This window comes from Cryptomeria japonica, chromosome 4 (genome assembly GCF_030272615.1).
Source record: "Cryptomeria japonica chromosome 4, Sugi_1.0, whole genome shotgun sequence".
Classification (NCBI taxonomy): Eukaryota; Viridiplantae; Streptophyta; class Pinopsida; order Cupressales; family Cupressaceae; genus Cryptomeria; species Cryptomeria japonica.
Window position 1 is genome coordinate 21,219,361 of NC_081408.1, and position 21,170 is coordinate 21,240,530.

The window sequence follows — 21,170 nt, forward strand, 5'->3', positions numbered from 1 at the left end:
CCTCACTCTCCTTTTCACCCTCTTCAGTTACAAACTAAGAACATTCTTTGTTGCTCTTGTACACATTGACTTCATACTTCTTCATTGAGCTATTGATTGATTTGGAGAACATCTCTTTTTTCTTAGGGCTATCCACACAAAAATCCCCCTTCCCTCCCCCCCCCTGAAAAAATAAATAAATTCAAAATACAAACTTACCTACCATCCTTAATATCTCCTACAAGCTAGAGCTACACACTAGGAGCAAGTTGGGGGAAGAGCAGGGAGGTGTAGGGAGGCTTAAGAGAAATCAATTTTCCAACAAGACACCTATTGTCCCTCATGTATTACCTTTGAGATGAATATTCATGTCTATTTGGTAGCCATTTGCATTTGAAGCAACCATGTAAAATTTGAGGAGTTTATGGAGTTTTCTAGAACATTGAATATTTTCTTTATTTAATTGCAAAAACTGATATTTTCAGATATGTTCCAAATGTTTTCTGTAGCTATCCTCATTTTTGAGCTGAGAACACAAAAACCAAGTTGTAACATGACGTCCTAGTAAAATTGAAGCATTTTGAACAACTTCTTGATGAGTAATATGTTTAAAAAATACAACAAAACTTCTACTTTTCCAAACATTCATCAAAATGGTTTGCCTCATAGAATCATCAATAACATTCTTATAGAAACTAGTGCCCAAGAAAGTTTCTTTTCATACCAACACATGATCAAAGATAGCAGGAAAATGTATAAAAATAACAGTCCATTTTTTCTTAGCCCAAAAATAGCTCCAAAAAAAATGTTTTATGCTTTCAAGATGTTGGCAAAAGGGGCACCTAGCTGTAGTAATTTTTAGAAATTTTAGTTTGTCCCCAATGACCAGTTTATAGTGAAGGATTTTCCATGACAAAATTTGAGCTTCATCTCAAGACCTCCAAATTCGAGCACTTAAGTTCCTCCACTTCCTCTCTTTTAACTTATAGCCCCATTTAGCATTAAGTCTTGGATTTATTTTCAAATTAGGAAGGAGATTTAAATAAATCTTCTTCAAAGGGAAACAATAACATTGTTCTTGCCCCAGCCAAAGCTAATCTTTCCAAACATTGCATTGGAGAGAAGTGCAAATTTCCATTAGCAGATCCATTGGCGCCAATGACTTCACAAATGTGATAAAACCTTTAGAATTATTGGTTAACCTAAATGATTTTTTTACATCTTTCCAATCAACCCAATCATGTAAGTAAAATTTCTAAATATCACTAAACTTTTGCAAACCTCTCTTGAAGAAATAAATAGCTTGCTTGGGGAAAATAACAAGCAGTTGACCATGACATTGCACTAATTTGTTCCATAAAATAGAAGAGGAACCAAAACTAAACTCATGTAGAAGATATTATTTCTAATTTAAGAAATTGCAAACTTGCTGCCAAGCCTTCTGTTGATGTGTGTTTTGTGACACCTCAAACATTGAATAAAGTATTCAATACTCTATCCTCTCTTGAACAAAATATTTCCAAATTCTAAGCAAAGTGATCACTTGATATGACTCCAAGGTTTATACGGTCAGGTCTTGACATGTCGATATTCTCAATGGTTGATGTGATTGATGCTAATCTAAGGGGACTTACGTAGTTTATCTTAGGAGATAATCACTCAAAATTAAGGGAATGCCCTATGAGTCTAACTTCGAATGATCTTCAATGTTGCGCTTTTCTTACAACTACTAAATACTATGAAAACACGTGAAAAAAGGATAGGGTTTGAGCGAAATCTTAATTTAATCCTAAAACGCAAGAGATGATGAGTGCTTTTAATGAAACTCAACCATACTTTGTTTCACCATGCAAATGAACAACTAGGCAAAGTTGGTGCGATCTTCTAAGGAAAGCAAATGAAGTTCAAATCACCACTAACAATCATCAATACCATCAAAGGAGTGCATATCAATTAGTCCATTTGCAGATGAAGGCAAAAATTGAAAACCTAGGGGCTCCATGGGGCTATTTGTTGATGCTAGTGAAAATCTACCATTTTGGTCTTGCATCATGTTATTATCAAATTCAAGAGGAAACCTAAAATCTTCAATGATCAAGGCTTGATCATATCTCACCGTTGGAACTATCTCATATCTTGTTGTTGGAGGATTCTCTAATGCTTCATTTCTATGCACCTCATGTTGAAATATATCAGCTGTAACTTTGAAATCAGGGCATTGTGGTTTAAAATATTGACTCATATTGTGCAATCTACACCAATTTAATAAAGATGCTTCCATGAGGAATACCTTATTAGTAGGTCAATTCTCCAATGTAGGTAAATTTTACAAAGGTGAAGGGACATTTCCATTATTTGGTGTAGTATTTTATGTCCTCTTTTGAAATCCTTTATTATTACCACAAAACCCTTGATTGTTCGCTTGATAGCCTTGATTACTTCCTTGTAAATTATAGTTATTTCCTTGATATGCTTGTTAGTTACTTTGGCGTCCTTGGTAATTTATTTGCATACTTTGGAGTTGATTGTTTTGATTTCTCAAATGTGTAACTTCAGTGGAAAACTTATTTACTTGCTCAATCAACTCCTTCATCTCCTCTTTCTCTTCTTGTGTCCTTGTAGATGTTGTTTCATTTTGTAGGTACATAGGCTGTGTTTTGGAAGCTTGAGTAAGTGGAGATCTTGGGTGAAGCACCAACTGATTAGATGGTTGTGTGGTTTAATACACAGATTGTGGAACCAAATTCATAATTGATGTATGATGAATTGAAGATTGGTTGATGTTATGTATTTGATTCGTTGCTATGTACGGGTGATCCCATATGGAACAAGGGTCCAACTATATTTTGACACAAACCTTTATTGAATTTGATAGCCTTTGCATAAGCTGTTGTCAAATTTGCAGGAACAGGATGACACTACCTCACAAACATGGAGGTAAGGTGGTCCAAGGATGAATAATAAACCTCTCTACTTGACTCATCAGTAACAACATAAGGGTGTTGCAACTTAGTGTAATCCCTATAAAATCAATTGTTGAAGGAGATAATGGGTCATGTTCTTGTCTCTCGATGTCCATAAACTACTTGTACAATTTTGAAGGCGTGATGGGGATACCAAACTTTCCTATGAAAGCTCCTTTCAATACTTCTCATGAGTTGATAGATGGTGTAGGCAAATGGATGAACCAATTGTAAAGTGGAAAATTGGATCCTAGTGACTCCCCACCTAGGAGAGAGAAAGGAAGCCACTAGGATGATTTTCACTTGGGAATAAGTTTACATTCAAAAGAGGGATTGAATCCACTAGATCCAAATCCAAGATAAGCAAGGAAGTGAATCCTAAGTGGATTGAAAGTGGTAGAAGTATGACTTACCCTCTTTTGTAAAGGAGAAAGTTGACTTGTTGACTATGTGGAAAAGAGAGAGAAAATGAGTGAAATGAGGTGCTATCGATTTAGGATCGCGCTGTAACTTCGGATTTGAGCTAATTAGACCAATGCGGATCTGACTTGAAAATTTGGAGAAAATTCGTTGGGACCGTGGTGGGAATGTACATGGTCCACCACAAAATCCGTGAAATGAAAAGTGTTCTTCCATCTCTATAAATGAAGCTCGAACCTGCAATTACAACTGCACACTTGCAACCTACACACATAAAGAGAAGAAAAATGGGTTGTGGATAGGGGTTTGCCTTAGTCAAACCCCGGTTGAGGAATCAACCTAGAAATAAAGTAATTGCAAATGCTTGAGTGTAAGCAATGGAGATGTATACCTTGTAGATCTGCAACTTGTTGATGATGATTGCTTTTCTTCTTGAATGTACTCACAAATGTTGTATGAAATGGCATGTAACATGACAAAATCCTAACACACACATGCTTGCAAATGAATGTTGTAATGGATGAATGAAGAAGACTTGAATTCTTGAATGCTTGAATGCGACCTTGAAATCTTGTATCTTCTCCTTATGCTCTCTATCTCTTATCATCTATCATCCATCCTCCTTGAATGATGGTATTGAATTTCCTTTTATACATGCCTCAAGGATTCACTTTCAACAATAGAAGGCCGACAAAGAGGAATAGCAAACCCGGAAGACAAGAAGTGCATAGGAGATTAGGCAACCCACACATAGGACCACCCTAGGAGGTGGGGATAGGGGAACCACGCCACTATCCTAGGGGGGACAGAGGCACCATGCCCCTGTCCTGCCCTATTTTCGGGCTCAGGGAGAGTCTAGAGAAAGTACAAGACATGAAGGAGGAGGAGAGGGGTTAGAAATGTAGAAGTAGGTCTCGGTTAGGGAAGGAGATGCCGTCTCCAAGGTGAGGAACCCAAATGTGGTTAAAATTGGAGGGGTCGCAATTTTATGACACTACACCAATAAAATGCTTCTTCCCCCAAGGAATAAGGAAAGAGCCTACACGCTATATTTGCATACTCAATCTGTCTAATATGCAATACATCTTCAAAGGTCTTGATATGCTCCTTAGTTGTTCGATTTGGATCATTCACTTGGAATTTGGAACAAAGCTTGTCTAGATTCTACGAAATATCATTATAAGCTTGAAAAATTAGTGGAGATGGATTGGTAACCAACCATGTTGCACCATTAGGATGAGATGGAACATTGTGAGCCATTGTTAGATTGATTGGTTGAGAATTTTCTTGGCTTGAATCTTGTTGATTTCTTGATTGGATAGTCCCTTGGACTTGAGCTTGAGGTGGTGGAGTTTGGATTAAACTGAAAATATCTTCTTCACTTGCTATCTCTTGAATAAATGAAGCTTATTTCCTTCCACACCTACGCTTGGGAGTGAATTTAATTTCTTGATGTTCCTTTACTCCTAGAGTAGATCTTAAAATTATTTGTAACGTCTTTGGTGAAAATGAATTGATACGATCCAATGTCACTCACTTTTAATTGAGGACATGTGGGATGTGGCTGATTACTTTGGATGATAACTTAAGGAAATGGTTCAATTTCTCTTTGGAACACAACTTGAGGTCGTTGTGCTAGTTCTTCTTCTTCATCTTCTAAGACAAGTTTCACTCACATATATTTAGTAGCATTCCTTCTATTACTCCACACGAAAGTGTTCAACTATGAAATGATATCTTATTGTTCATTTTGCCACCCTAAATCTCATTGAAGTATTGGAAATATGTTCTCATGAGGAAAAGCCATCTTGACTCATGATGAGAGATTGTGACTGTTAACGTCATTGGATTGATGATTCTCCTTGAGGAGCCCCTCCTTCTAGCACCAATTCTGTTGATGTGTGTTTTGTGACACCTTGAACACATCATAAAGTATTGAATACTCTATCCTCTCTTGAACAAAATCTTCCAAAATGGTAAGCTAAGTTATCACTTGAGAAGATTACAAGGTTTATACAATCAAGTATTGACTTGTGGATAGTCTCAATGGCTGATGCGGTTGTTGGCAATCCAAGGGGACTTACATAGTTGTTCTTAGGAGAATCACACAAAAGAAAGGAAATGCCCTATGAGTCTAACTTTGAGTGATCTTTAATGATGTGCTTTGCTTACTACTACGAAAATGAATTTATGGCAAAAAGTGAAAAAATGATAGGGTTTGAGCAGAATCTCAATCTAATTGTAAAATTCAAGAGATGATGGACGATTTTAGTGAAACTCAACAATACTTTGTTTTGCCATGCAAATGAACAACTGGGCAAAGTTGTTGTGATCTTCTATGGAAAATGAATAATTTTCAAATCGCCACCTAAAATCATCAGTACCATCAAAGCAATTCATATTAATGAGTGAGCAACAATTACAGTTAAGCTTATTTTGAGAGTTGAGAGTAACCCTACACTACAACTTATAATCTTGACAAATTGTAAATGGTATGATTGTAAGATTTTCACAATAAATCATGCACAAAGACTTCCATTTAAATAAAATACTTAAGAAAATTTAGATTTTTTTTTACTTAAGAAGATAGACAACCATGCAAATGCTCTAAGATAGCATATAAATTCACCAAGCTTCAATGTCTTATATTAATCCGGCAACAATATAGCAACACTTCTCTAGAATCACTTATAAGTTATAAATGAATTGACTTGAGCTTACATAGAGCTCTTAATACAAATGAATGTCTACGATTAATCTAAAATGAAGGGCCAAGATTATGCCACCTAAACCCTTATTAGGGTTTGTTGCAACAAAATACCTAATCATTGACTTCATTAAATAATGGCCAATAAGAAAGGAACAACTTTCTTGGCACAAATTAAGATGTGAGGTCCACCAATGAGAAAATTCAATACCACATATGGTCATAACAAACTATCATCTAGAAGTATGGTCCCCTTTTCTCTTTCTTTAGAAGAAAATTTAATGAATTTGGACATGATGTTGTTCATCCATTGGGAGACTTGGCATGATATTTAATTGGTTGACTCTGCTAAGGATGAAATAAAAATCTTCTCCCACTAAAGCCCCAAGTCTAAGATGTTGCTTGCAAGTGTCATGAATGACTAAATATCCTCCAGTTGTTTCTTTGAAAGTGACCTAGTTGTCCCGAAGAAGACACACCTTATTCTTTCTGTCAATCTGTTTACATTCATGTCTATTTCTTCCATCAATTCTTTTCTAAGTATTGTTTCAGCTGCTGTTACAATTCTATCATTTAGTACCTTGATCATCTCCTCAACTTGAGTGGAACTATTGTTGATATCTTCAAACATGTCCCTCCTCATCCATAAGGCCTTGCAAGTGAGTAGACTATGTAGGAAATCATATACAATTGCTTGTTGCGCTCTAGCCTCCTCAAATTTTGATCAATATTATTGCTTATGATCTTTGCCCAATTGACCATCTCATCATCTACTGTCACTACTTCCACATAGTAAAACATCCAAATCTCAAAATGAGATGCTTGAAGACGTTCCGTGACTCATTTGGTCAATGTGATTAGGTCACCATACTCCTCCTTGAAGTCCACTCGATGGAGTTTATTAGGCATCTTGGAGGGATGGGATTGAGCCTTTGATATCCAATATTTGTTAATGATGCCTAATAATTTATCGGTGTCACCATCATAAATCATCTATGCTCCTTTATTCTTGTATATCATGTTGTTGTGATTAGGTATGTTGAATGCTTCATTGATGATGATCAACCTCTCATAGGTATGCTAGGAGCTTTCCATCAAGTGCCACTATCTGTCTTGTATCTGCATTATAGTGCTTGACACATTCTACTATCAACTTGTTGCATTGGATAGCTGGAGCAAAGCTAGCTACTTGCACAATCCCATTCTCAAGCACTTTTTCTTAGTATTCTTATGATGTTGCAACAAATTTATTTAAGATATTATAGCTCATAGATCCTTGTCTACAAGAATATCCTCCTTCTTGAGCTTTCATAGCTAAAAATTGGTGCTGGTGAACTTCTCCACTTGTATCATTAATGTGCTTTCCACATTTTCTACAACAATGTCTCTTTATGTGCAAGCTACCATTCAATTTAATATTAGTACATAAATCACTTATCTCTAACACCTAGAATTTGAGATGATCATGTCCTTATATCAAATGAAAGGAAACAAAGGTGCAAAAAATGCTCCATACATTAATCAATGAAGAGAGGTACACACTAATAAACTTAAGATTTTTAGTTATAGAAAATAATACATAGAAAAATGTATCATATTAGAAGGATTACATGGACTAGACCCTTCCAAAACAAGAATTCTCTTCCTTTTTAGATCCTTTACAAGCTTTTGGTTTTAACCTATTCGATCTTTGAATCTAATAAAAGCGCATCTTTCTTCACATACTCTTATGTCTATTGGAGAATATTGGAGAAGCCTTAATCTCTCTAAATATAGTTAACTTGTTGTAGAAAACTCTCTCCATCCAAGGGGCCCAAACATTATAAAAAACACTGAACAACCCTGGACTCCCTATTTTAATAACCTCAAAATATGACCATCATGGAACCTCTCAAAATTTAATGCTTGACAACAGTCTGAGAATATTCGTGGATCTTTCGATATAAGGAAACTTCCCTCCAGAGAAGATCAAAACAAAATTCTAGCCACGTGCAAAAACGAAAGCTTAACTTGCGGAGAGAAAGAACTTTTGACTAAAAGCTTAATGGCCAGAGAATGCATTGTCACAGACAGATCACGTCCCACTCAGAGTAAGCTAAATTCAAGCACATCAACATACAAATTTGATTCGAACATATCAATTCTTGTACAATCCAAAATATAGGCCAAATTAAAAATCCCAGTCAAACAACAATTAGATTTAACTGGAGAAAATCAAGCCGCCTGATTTGAATTGAAGACGAAATGTGAATCTTTAGTCAAAAGACCAATTGGAAATGTTGGCAAAACACAGTTGAAATGGCCCCATTGAAGTGCAAGACAACAAGAGCAATTATGCTTTCTATTCTTATCGTCAACACTATTCATTTCAAAGAGACGTGGTGGAATAAGCTAAGAAAGTATTCTCACACGTGATTTGAACCTCCCAATGACTTTGAATTCTTGGCGACTGGTGGTATGTTCAAGATAAAAATGATATAAATAGGTGGTGGTCTCAGGGTTATATGCATTAGCAAGTTTTCATCTATCTTCCCCATTGTTCAAGTTTGTTTAGCATTGGATTGTGTCTTTGGCTTTGGAGGAATTCAGAAATGGGTGTTCCAGTGATTGATGTAAAGAACATTGATGGAGGAGACAGGAAGGCCATTATGGCGCAAATCGCACAGGCTTGTGAGTCTCCTGGATTTTTTCAGGTAAAATATGGCTGCTTCTTATCTGGCGTATAGTAGCAATTAAAAAAATTGTCTCAGTTGTTTTGATTATATAGATAAAACACATTTTGAAGGAATTGTGATTGTTGTTGGGATAGCTTTCTTACAATCATTTTATTGCTGTTATGTTAAAATCTTATTGTTATATAAATACAAGTTCTGTTTCCTAAACAGTGAGATTATAATATGATAATAGAAAAATGATTGTAAGAAAGTCATTTTGATTCATCTAATGATAGAAATTTTTTTTGGTCAACTGATAATTGGGTGTCCTAACTGATATTTTTATATTTTAAAAGATTGTAAATTAGTTGGATTGATAAACATCTCAATAATAATATATATTATAGTTTGACTATTCTTTTAAAAATTTGTAAATTTGTGTAATTGATATAAACAATAAAAGTTGGATGTTGATATTTTTTCATATTAAAAAATCTTAAAGTTATATGATGATTTAAAGTTTTTAATTGTCTAGCTAATTTTTATCAATTTAAGATTGATGATGAATAGTTTACAAGAATTTATCTTTCATATTCATGTTTATTCAATATTCATTAGATATAAATAATATTTTAATCATTCACGACAATTTGTTTATTATTCATTAGATATAATGCTTCAATCATTCATGACAACCTATATAATATTCTTTACATATAAACAATAATTTAAGTGTTCATGACAGTATTTAATATTCATTATACATAAACGATATTTTAAGAATTCATTAGAGTCTACTTATGTGATGTTTCATTAGAGTCTATTTAATTTTCATTGCATATAACTGATGTTTAGTTATTAAAACATCTGAATATAAGAATTCAGACATCCCAACACTACTCTGCTATTATTTTGTAAGTTTTTTTAACTGTAGAGTTTTCTCCCATCAAACCATCTGTCTGTAGACCATATAAATTATTCATTACAAACATATATGGTTGATAAGCTCTTCAATTACATGGATGAAATTGAAGTAAAGTGTTTTTAATTTTTCAGATTACAAACCATGGCATTGACCATGGTCTTCTGGACCGTGTAAAGGAGGTATGTGCACAACAATATAAGATTAACAGAGAGCAAAACTTCAAGGATTCTTTACCAGTAAGGGCACTGAACGAAGCCATTGAAGCTGAAGCAAAAGGCAGACATGTTGAGAAGATTGAGAATATGGATTGGGAGGATGTTTTTCAAGTTCATGAGATGCGGGACACAAATTCTTGGCCTTCAAAGCCCAAAGAATTCAAGTACATAAAATATTCAATCAATACTAATCTATACTGCTGTACATCATTTTATTTAGCCTTTCTATAAATTCTATTAGCAATTAACAAACAAAATCACTAAAATCTAGTCATGCAAACATTAGATCTTTGAAGGGTCAAGAAGTTTGAGATTTATTTGATTCAAGTCAATGTGAAACATCTAATGGAATAACATTTGCATCTTATACAGAGAGAAAATTGAGGAGTTCCGCAGCCAAATATTCAATCTAACAGAGAAACTGTTGGAAATAATAAGTGAAAGTTTGGGACTAGAGAAAGGATATCTAAAAAGGGGATTTGCAGGGGAAGAAAAGCCATTCTTTGGCACCAAAGTGAGCCATTATCCTCCCTGCCCTAGGCCAGATTTGATAAAGGGTATCCGTGCTCATACAGATGCAGGTGGGCTCATTCTTTTGTACCAAGATGATGAGGTTCCTGGCCTCCAAGTGCTTAGCAATGGTAATTGGATTGATGTGCAACCTATGCAATACTCAATAGTTGTGAACATAGGTGATCAGATAGAAGCAGTGAGCAATGGCAGGTATAAGAGTGCATGGCATAGAATTCTTCCAACAAAAGATGGAAATCGGTTATCAGTGGCATCCTTCTATAATCCCTCATACAATGCACTGGTGAGCCCTGCACCTCAGCTTGTTGCTCAAGCCAATGGTAATGCTGCTCATGAATTATCTACTTATCCAAACTACCCATTTGGTGATTACATGAAGATTTACTCTGAGCAGAAATATGAAGCAAAGGAGCCTCGCTTCAAAGCAGTGAGAAGGTTGAATGAAGAAATTGCTTGTTGAATGAAAAAATAAGGTAAAAGGAAAATTGAAGATATATCTATGGTCTATATATGTTTCCATTGCTTCTACCCAACAGTTGAAGATTATTATAATGTAATAATTGTTGGAAATGCCATTATCATTTTTTAAATAATATCTAAACAAAATATTTTAGCAATCATTTATGATATAGTTGTTGGAGTTATTAAGATTCAAATTTTTATTGGATCATTGTGATTGTGTTAAAATTAGTTTAATTTTTTTTAATAAAAAATAAGAATATTTTATTAAATAAATAATGCACTTTTTAATGAATATTTTATGATTTATATTTAATAATATAAATTTATTTGCATTCTAAATATTTTTAAACATTTGTTGCATATTTTGATTGAGAGATGAAAATAATATCATGCATTTATTTCATTTATATGCCTAGAAAATGCCTCAAGAGACCTAAATCTATCATCTCAAACTCTCTTTCCATGGCCTCTTTAAAATCAGCAATGAGGAAATCTGATGGTATGATGAAAGAATAAGTATCCGGTCAACTACTGAGAGGGGGGCGGGGGGTGAATCAGTAGATAGAAAAATTGATACAAACTTCACCAATCTCAAAAATCAATCTCTTAAAGTAAACTTAGAACTAACAATGTAATAACTTTGTCAAGATAAAAACTCATAAGATAAACCGGTTGACTGTTACAACAAATTAATAGTAAACAACTTCTTCATTTCTCAATGCTTCCAGTTATCATGACTTATCAAAATAGTTAAGTAGTTAAGTAAATCAACCATGAAAACATAGCCACAAAAATATTCACCACTTGACACAAATATTTTTGACGTGGAAACCCAAAATAGGTAAAAACCATGGTGAGATGAGACTCACAAGATAATTATCTGAACTCTTCTAAAGCTCGCCCTATTAGGAGCCTAGCTTGTTAAAGCTTTACAAAATGTCATGTTAAGAACTGATCCTATTAGGAATCACCCAGTTAAGGGATTGACTACAAATGCCTTAGTAGAAGCAATACCCTGTAAGGAGTAACCTCGGTAAAGGATTTGAAAATCCAAGCTAATGGATCACCTTGTTAGAGGATTTGAATGACACCAAGCTTGTTAGAGCTTACCCGGTTAGGGGATTTCAATTCTGCTGTAATTGTTATAAAACAACAGTCCGTTTGCTGATCTCTCTGAATAACACTACACTTGCTTGATCAGATCCATTTCATGCTCCCATCCGCCTTTACTCAAACTGTAGATACATCATTCGGTTCAACAACCATACACTCAACTAATCTGTGCCAACTCTTTGCCAACTCATTAAACTAAACAACTTCATCGACCTTATAAACAAATCAACCAGGTTGGCAACATAACAAAAACCTAATTCTCATAGAGATTACAAACAAATCGGTTCAAGTATGACTGTTGGATTACATATCAATCTCTACACATCAATCAAGAAAATCTTGATCGCTCCTTGATCACCGCTTCATCGAACTTAGTAACTCATCACACACTTTGCATTAGATGCAATACATTTGCTCATTCCCTAGACAAAAACCGTTACAACAACTCGCCAAAATCTTTTGAAATTGTCTTCATACAAGAATCATACATGTCATAATCATTACCGCTCATCATCAGATCATAAACCAATATAACCAATTCACCAAACTTAATCGGTTAGGGTTTATCAAAAACAACAGGTAGGGTCTACCGGTTACATCAATAGATAAGGTTTACATTGGTTACCAGTTCACTCCACAAATTCTTCCTACCGGTTACAGTAACAATATTACAACAATATCAACAATATCATTATCGGTTAATTGACATCAATGACAACATAACATATCATTAATGCAATCTTCATGCAAATGCCAACAATCTCCCCCTTTGGCATTGATGGAAATACAAATATCAATACCATTGATTGCTGCATGATTGTGAATAGGAATCCTGGTTTACATTACCAAGTATTCACCATGCTCCCCATGTCTTCATCTTGTTTCTGACTCTCCTTCCCATAATCACATAATTCTTCTCCCCCTTTGACATCAATGCCAAATTGAAAGTAAAACATGTAATGTCAAATTTCATTGTGCATCATCAACAATCTGCAACTTGATGTTCCCCCTGTGGAATAAATCCACTTCTACACCAATCCTTCTGTAAAATTCTGCAAGTAGCTTCGGGACTGATGTAATCTACATCATACTTTACCGACTTTATGAAGAGGGACAACACCTAATTGACTTCTAAGATACTCAAAAGTAGTCTTAGGCAGAGGTTTAGTAAAAATATCTACAAGCTGTTCCTTGGTAGAAACATGCTCTAAGATCACATCTTTACTGTGTACTTTTTCCCTCAAGAAATGATATTTCAATTCAATATGCTTGGTTCATGCGTGCAAAACATGGTTCTTGGAAATATTTATGACACTTCTATTATCACATAAAATCTTTATAGGTTTTGAAATCTTCATCTTAAAACCTTCCAAAATGTGCCTCATCCATATAGTCTGTGTACAATTCATGTAAGCTGCAACATACTCAACTTCAGCAGTAGATTGTGAAGTACAACTCTGCTTCTTACTACTACATGAAACAAGTTTTCCTCCAAGAAAAAATGCTCCACTGGTTGTGGTTTTCCGGTCATCAACATTTCCTGCCCAATTTACATCTGTGTACACCTTCAAGTCAAAATTTCCTCCATATGGATACCATAACCCATAATCAACAACACCTTTCAGATATCTAAAAAATCTTTTGGTTGCTATCAAATGTGTTTTCTTAGGATTCTTCTGGAATCTAGCAACTATGCCAACTGCATGAGCTATGTCTGATCTGTTGTGAACAACATAGTGCAATTTTCTAATCATTGACCTGTATTCATTCTCATCAACAGATTTAGACTCATCTTCCTTAAACAACTTACAACTTGTAACCATAGGTGTCCCGACTGGTTTACAGTCACTCATGCCAAATGTCATCAAGACCTCTTTCACATACTTAGACTATGTGATGAAAATACCATTCTTCATTTGCTATATTTGCAAGCCTATGAAATTTTTTATTTCTCCCACTAAAGACATTTCGAACTCATTTTTTATTTCATTTGCAAAACTGTTGCTCATGTCATCATTACCTCCAAATATGATATCATCAACAAATACTTTGCTAACTAGTATTTTATCTCCTTCAAATTTGAGACATATGTTACTATCATCACTGGTTCTCAGAAAGCCTATCTTCATAAGATGTGTATGAATCCTTTCATACGATGCTCTCGGTGCTTGCTTTAATCCATATAAAGCTTTATGCAATCTGCATACCATGTCTTTCTTATCAGTCAGAGCATAACCATCTAGCTACTCAATGTATACTTCTTCTTCTAGTATCCCATTCAAAAATGATGACTTAACATCCATCTTCTATACCTTCAATTTCTTATGTGTTGCAAATGCAAGTAAAGTTGTGACACCTTCCAATCTTGCCACTAGTGCAAAAGTCTCACCATAGTATTCTCCTTCCTCTTGTACATAACCTTTGCAAACCAACCTAGCTTTGTTCCAAACCACAACACCATCTTCATTCAACTTGTTCCTAAAAACCCACTTAGTACCTATCACATTTTTATTTATTGGTCGAGGTACGTGTTGTACTTCTCAATTTGATCTAATTCCTCCTCCATAGCTTTATCCCAATGATCGTCATCAAATGCTTCCTTAGTAGTTCTTGGTTCAATAGTGGAGATCATACAAGAATTCTCTCTGATTCTTCTTCTGGTTTGTACTCCAACATCTTATCCCCAATAATCTATTTAGGATTGTGATACAGTCTCACATATCTTGGAATAACATGATCATTATCTTCAGGTTCACCTTCTTCATTATCATCATCTTCTTCTGAATTTATCTATTCCATTTGAACTGGTACATCAATATTTGCTTTCCTGGTTTTAGATTTCATAGTTTCTGGTTCCAAAAACAAAATGCAATGATCTTCATCCTTTTTCTCCGAACTAGTTTCCTTTGAGACTTCAAGATTTTCATCCACTCGAACATCAACACTCTCAACAATTCTCTATGTTCGGTTGTTAAAACACTTGTAGGACTACTCTTGGTGGAATAGCCAAGAAATATACCTTCATCACTTTTAGCCTCAAATTGCTAATATAATCACCTCTCTTAATAAAACATTTTCTTCCAAATATTTTGAAATAACTAACATCAGGTGATCTACCATACCAATATTCATAAGGAGTCTTGTCCTTACCTCTCTTAACCAGAATCTAGTTCATAGTGTAGACAACTTCTCTCTATAAAGTTTTTGCTACACCTCATATCAACATCGCCCTAGTAGCTTCAACAACTGACTGGTTGTTTCTCTCTGCGATACCATTTTGATGTGGTGTCCTTGGTGCAGAAAGCTGCCATTTGATACCATTTTCTTCATAATACCTAGTGAACTCCTTAGAAGTAAATTCACTGCCTTGATCTGTCCTCAGACACTTTATCTTCTTACCGCTCTCCTTCTCAACTAAGGCCTTGAATGACTTGAACTTACCAAAAGCTTCAGTCTTATCCTTCAAGAATGTGACCCACATCATCCTTGAGCAATCATTAGTGAAGATCATAAAATATCGGTCACCTTGAATACTTTTTGTTCTTATTGGTCCACAAAGATCCGTATGAACCAAATCTAACAAATGTTCCACTAAAAAGGATTTGCTCTTGAAAGTTGAGGATGCCATCATTCCCAACTGAAATTATTTGCACAGAGCATTAACCGGTTTGTCTAACTGAGGAAAACCTCTCACTGTCTTGGATTTACTCACTCTAACAATGTTATCAAAGTTTATATGACAAAATCTCCTATGTCAAAGCCAACTACCATCTATCTTTGCAATTAAACAATTGTTGACTTTAGGATTAAGGTGAAACAAGTTACCTTTAGTTTTCTTCCCGGTTGCAATTAGTTCACCTTTGCTGTCATATATTTTGCACATACCACTTTTAAACTCTAATGGGTATCCTTTGTCATTGAGTTGTGCCACACTAAAAGGATTATACTTTAGACCTTCAACCCAGTAGACATCATCTGCACTGCTCTTTCCATTAAGAGAAATAGTTCCCTTACCTTTAACCATACAGGGTGAGTCATTACCAAATCTTACAACTCCACCATCAAATTCCTTCAAAGAAAGAAATTTTCTCCAATCACCAGTCATGTGATGTGAACAACCACTATCAATGATCCAATCATCAGAGTTATCCATCCTAGATACTAATGCCTTCTGGTTTGACATCTCTTCTTTAATGGCTACAAACAAAATGTCTTCATTAGCATCACCATCAGATTCCTCATCAGTGATACCACCATCAACAAAAATAAGACAATCTCTTTTGTCGTTACCCTTATACTTTTTGAATTTCTCTCGTTTGTGCTCATTATCACCATTAGGACAGTTAGCAACAATATGTCCAATCTTGTTGCATGCAAAAAAATTTAAAGGTAATTTGCCTCTATATTTACCTGTACCTCTAAGCAATCGCTTTGCCAACAATCCTTCAAGCTCAACTAAACTGTCTTCATCATCAGCTTCTCTACTGGATTTGGATTCATAACTATGACTGACATCTCTACTTTTCCTCACAAATGGGTTAGAAAAAAAAGCTCTAAATGTAGACTCAGATTTTTGTACACTACCATCATAACCATTTAATTCAAAAGCAGTAAGCTTGCCAATGATGGAGTCAAGAGTTACCTTAGTTTTGTCAATGGATTTCATCTCCTGAATAGCTGCAACTCGGATAGCATAGACCGATAGAAGGGTTCTCAATACCTTACTGATCACTGTGGAATCTTTCACTTTACCTCCTACACTCTTAATTTCACCGACTCTCTTTTATCCTTTGACCATACTGTTGGATATTCTCACCTTCAGCCATCCACATGTCATCAAACTTTCTTCTTAGACTCTCTTCTTTAGCAATCTTAACATGTTCATCACCGCTATAAATCTCTTCAAGTTTATTCCATACCTCATATGCAGTTTCAAGACCATGAACATCTACATACTCTACATCAGACAAAGAACTGATAATAGCCTCCAATGTTTTATGATTTTCTTGTTGCTCTTTCTTCTGATCATCAGTCAGCCTCCTAGTAGGTGAAACATACTTAGTATCGACATGTTCCCAATACTGGCTACCAAAAATCTCGATATAAATTTTCATTCTGTCACTCCATATCTTGTAGTTCTCTCTATTAAACTTTGGACCTTCCTTCTTCATCATGATCTACAAGATCTTTACCTCAAGCTATTAGGCTTAGACCTTAGAGGACCTGTCAAGCTCTAATACCAATTGATGGTATGATGAAAGAATAAGTATCCGGTCAGCTACTGAGAGGGGGGGGGGGTGAATTAGTAGATAGAAAAACTGATAAAAACTTCACCAATCTCAAAAATAAATCTCTCAAAGTAAACTTAGAACTAACAATGTAATACCTCTGTCAAGATAAAAACTCATAAGATAAACCAGTTGACTGTTACAACAAATTAACAGTAAACAACTTCTTCATTTCTCAATGCTTCCAGTTATCATGACTTATCAAAATAGTTAAGTAGTTAAGTAAATCAATCATCAAAACATTCACCACTTGACACAAATATTTTTGATGGGAAACCCAAAATAGGTAAAAACCACGGTGAGATGAGACTCACAAGATAAGTATCTGAACTCATTTGAAGTTCACCCTATTAGGAGCCTAGCTTGTTAAAGCTTTACAAAAAGTCCTGTTAAGAACTGATCCTATTAGGAATCACCCGATTAAGGGATTGACTACAAATGCTTTGTTAGAAGCAATACCTTGTAAGGAGTAACCTCGATAGAGAATTTGAAAATCCAAGCTAATGGATCACCTTGTTAGAGGATTTGAATAACACCAAGCTTGTTAGAGCTTACCTGGTTAGGGGATTTCAATTCTGCTGTAATTGTTAGAAAACAACAAGAGTTTGTTGATATGTCTGAATAACACTACACTTGCTTGATCAGATCCATTTCATGCTCCTATCTGCCTTTACTCAAACTGTAGATACATCATCTGGTTCAGAAACCACACACTCAAATGACCCGTGCCAACTTTTTGCCAACTCATTAAACTAAACAACTTCATCGACCTTATAAATAAATCAATGAGGTCAGTAACACAATAAAAACCTAATTCTCATAGAGATTACAAACAAATTGGTTCAAGTATGACTGCTGGATTACATATAAATCTTTGCACATCAATCAAGAAAACCTTGATCGCTCCTTGATCACTGCTTCATCGAACTTAGTAACTCATCACACACTTTGCATTAGATGCAATACATTTGCTCATTCTCTAGACAAAAACCATTACAACAACTCACCAAAATCTCTTGAAATTGTCTTCATACAATAATCACATGTGTCATAATCATTACCGCTCATCATCTAATCATAAACCAATATAACCAATTCACCAAACTTAATCAGTTAGGGTTTACCGGTTACATCAATAGATAAGGTTTACACCGGTTACCGGTTCACTCCACAAATTCTTCCTACCAGTTACAATAACAATATTACAATAATATCAACAATATCATTACCGTTTAAATTACATCAATGACAACATAACATATCATAAATGCAATCTTCATGCAAATGCCAACAAAATCATCATGTTGAATAAAAGCTAAATTATCTTACTATAATACAATAATTCAAGTCTTACTAATAGATGCCTTATGTAAAGAGTGGGCTCAACATCACTTTTTCTAAATCCATTATTCAACAAATATGAGTCAAATCTATTGTACCATGTCCATCATGCTTGTTGTTGGTTACCAGATTTTTCTTCCTTAATATTTTATAATTTTGACTCTATGCAACCAATATTGAAGACAAAAATGTAACAAACAATTAGGTAAGCTATTAATTAACTTTCCTCTAAATTTTAATTATGGTACAAATCCCACACATGATATAATTTAAAGTTTTTGAATCTTTAAAAGATGAGTATGGTTTAATTAGAAAGTAGTAAAGGTAAACTAGCATTTGCACATAGCCATATTACAAATGTAATCAATGAATTTGAAACAAATAAAATGATTTAGAAATACAACCTTCAAATGCATAGGTTAATGAAACTATAGACTTTGGAGAAGAAAAATCTACCAACATCCTCATATATAGATTGATATACGAATGAATGAACAAATAACTTCATATTTTTAAAACTTACTAATCCTAGAAAGATAAGAATGTTACTTGGATGAATATTACATTTATAGAGGAAGGTAATATTTAGAAATATCCATTCAAGCTCACAAATTAAAATAAATATTTGGATAACACATTCTCTTTCATATGTACACAGGCGGATGAATTCTTTAAGAAATCAATTGTAAAAATTTATTGGTCATGTTTTGATCATGTCATACTCTTGCATTACAACACAACGAGGATCAAAAGTTTGGACCCTTCAAGATTCCTTTGGTTACATATTTATAATGCTTCAAATTGTAATTGCCCAATAGTCTTTGAAATTGATTCTTTTTAAAGAATCATTAAAATAAAGTTTCATATACATTTATAAATTTAGTAAACATTAAAACTTTACAAAATATAAAAAGATGGCAAAGGTTGAGGTGGCTATTGATGTTGGTCCGCATTGGATCCATCCACCCAAGCTTGTTGTTGTTTTCCCACCCAAGCTTTGTATTCCTTCAAATCTTGTGACATGGTAGGAATTCCTTCACATTGAGGAATGAGCACATTATAAAACCTAAGTTTCCATAGGGATTTGTTTTCACACACAACATCAATTCTAGCAAAACACTTTGTTGTATGACCATCATACCAAGAGAGTGTTGAATCTATTCTTTCTATCTTCTTCAATTTCTATTTGCTAAAATTATTTTCTCTTAAGAACGCATCAATTGTGTTTTAGAATTTACTTTTCAACTCATCAATAGTGATTTCTCCAATATTATCATTATTTTTATTCTGGCAACCAACATCTTTGAATTCTTGTATGTTATTTGCTTGCATTTGGTTGCATTCCTTGAGCAACTTATTTTATTCCTTGATATTTTGTTTGAGGAAGTTGACTTTACATTTGATACTTTTCTTCCACATTATGCATTTAGTATAATCATCATCAAGAATAATATTTTTTTGCGACAAATTTGTTACCCATGTCAATAATTTCTTTAAGTTCTTGTTCAATTAGCAACCACGTAGCCTTTTCTTGCTTTGTCTTGAATATATTTATACTAACACCATTCCTTGCCACAATTAGATTTTCGTACACTTTTCTCAATTTCCCAATGAAGAGGTCCCATTTTATTTCATATCTTTGATGCATTCCTGTGTGGTTCTACCAAATTGGCTATCCCTTTAAACTTTGTATACAATTTCTTTTTTTACCTTTGAATTTGGATCAAAGGAAATGAATTGACATGTTGTGTAGATGGGTCAGCCAGTGATTTCAAACAACTAGTAAGCACTTACATTTATTTCTTTAATTCATCTTTATCTTTCTTGTTATTCTCTTTCCTCCTTACCATCCCTATAGTACAAACTTGAAATTTATGGACATCTTTGTCTCTTCTTGGAGGTCCTAAATCTACTATAAGCATATTGTAGTTAGCTATGGTAGCTTGACAGGGCTCTTTTTGTACTCATGGATGTACAATTTCAATAAACAAGCTCTTTTATTTTTCATCCTCCATGAACCTAAAGGTGGTCTTCAACTTTTTGGGTTTAGGGGAACTTTGAAGGAGTTGTCCCACAATGTTGTCCACTAGAAAGCTCATTGGTATAATTTTTCTCTTATTGGTTAATGTGTTCTCCAACTAAGATGGAGAAGAAGTGGAACCCAAGCTTGTAATAAAGAATCAAGAGAAAATTGAAGTGCTCTTTTTAGAGGGGGATTCTTGTCACATTTTGCAAGTTAAATGAAAAATATGCAGGAGTGTTATCTTTCTGAGGATTGTTCTCAAAATTATACAAAGGAATAGAGGAATTTTTTTTCATTATTTCAATTTCTTGTTCTTGTTCATTTTTATTCTCCTTACATTTATCCTTCTCAGCTTCCTTCTCTTTTTTTCTCTTTGTTTCTTTCTCTAACAACTCATCTTCTCTTGTATCTTAAATGGGTGGTCCGTACCCACAAGTATTTACTAGAGTTTTCCTTTTCTCATGTGTGTTATCTTCATCTCCATTTCCTCACGGGCTAGCACTTTGTTGAGCAAGAGTGGGCACTATTGAGGAAGACATTCCTGTTGAA

At 34.5% G+C, this 21,170-nt stretch overlaps 1 protein-coding gene across 1 annotated transcript; it reads left to right on the top strand.

Annotated features, from left to right (window-relative positions):
- Positions 1 to 8,583: 8,583 nt before the first annotated feature.
- On the top strand, positions 8,584 to 11,038 carry LOC131033151 (1-aminocyclopropane-1-carboxylate oxidase). The gene is made up of 3 exons (XM_057964288.2): positions 8,584 to 8,762; positions 9,780 to 10,027; positions 10,236 to 11,038. Exons 1-3 carry the CDS (start codon positions 8,661 to 8,663, stop codon positions 10,852 to 10,854), a joined length of 969 nt encoding a protein of 322 aa, XP_057820271.2. The 5' UTR covers positions 8,584 to 8,660; the 3' UTR covers positions 10,855 to 11,038.
- The last annotated feature ends 10,132 nt before the right edge of the window (positions 11,039 to 21,170 follow it).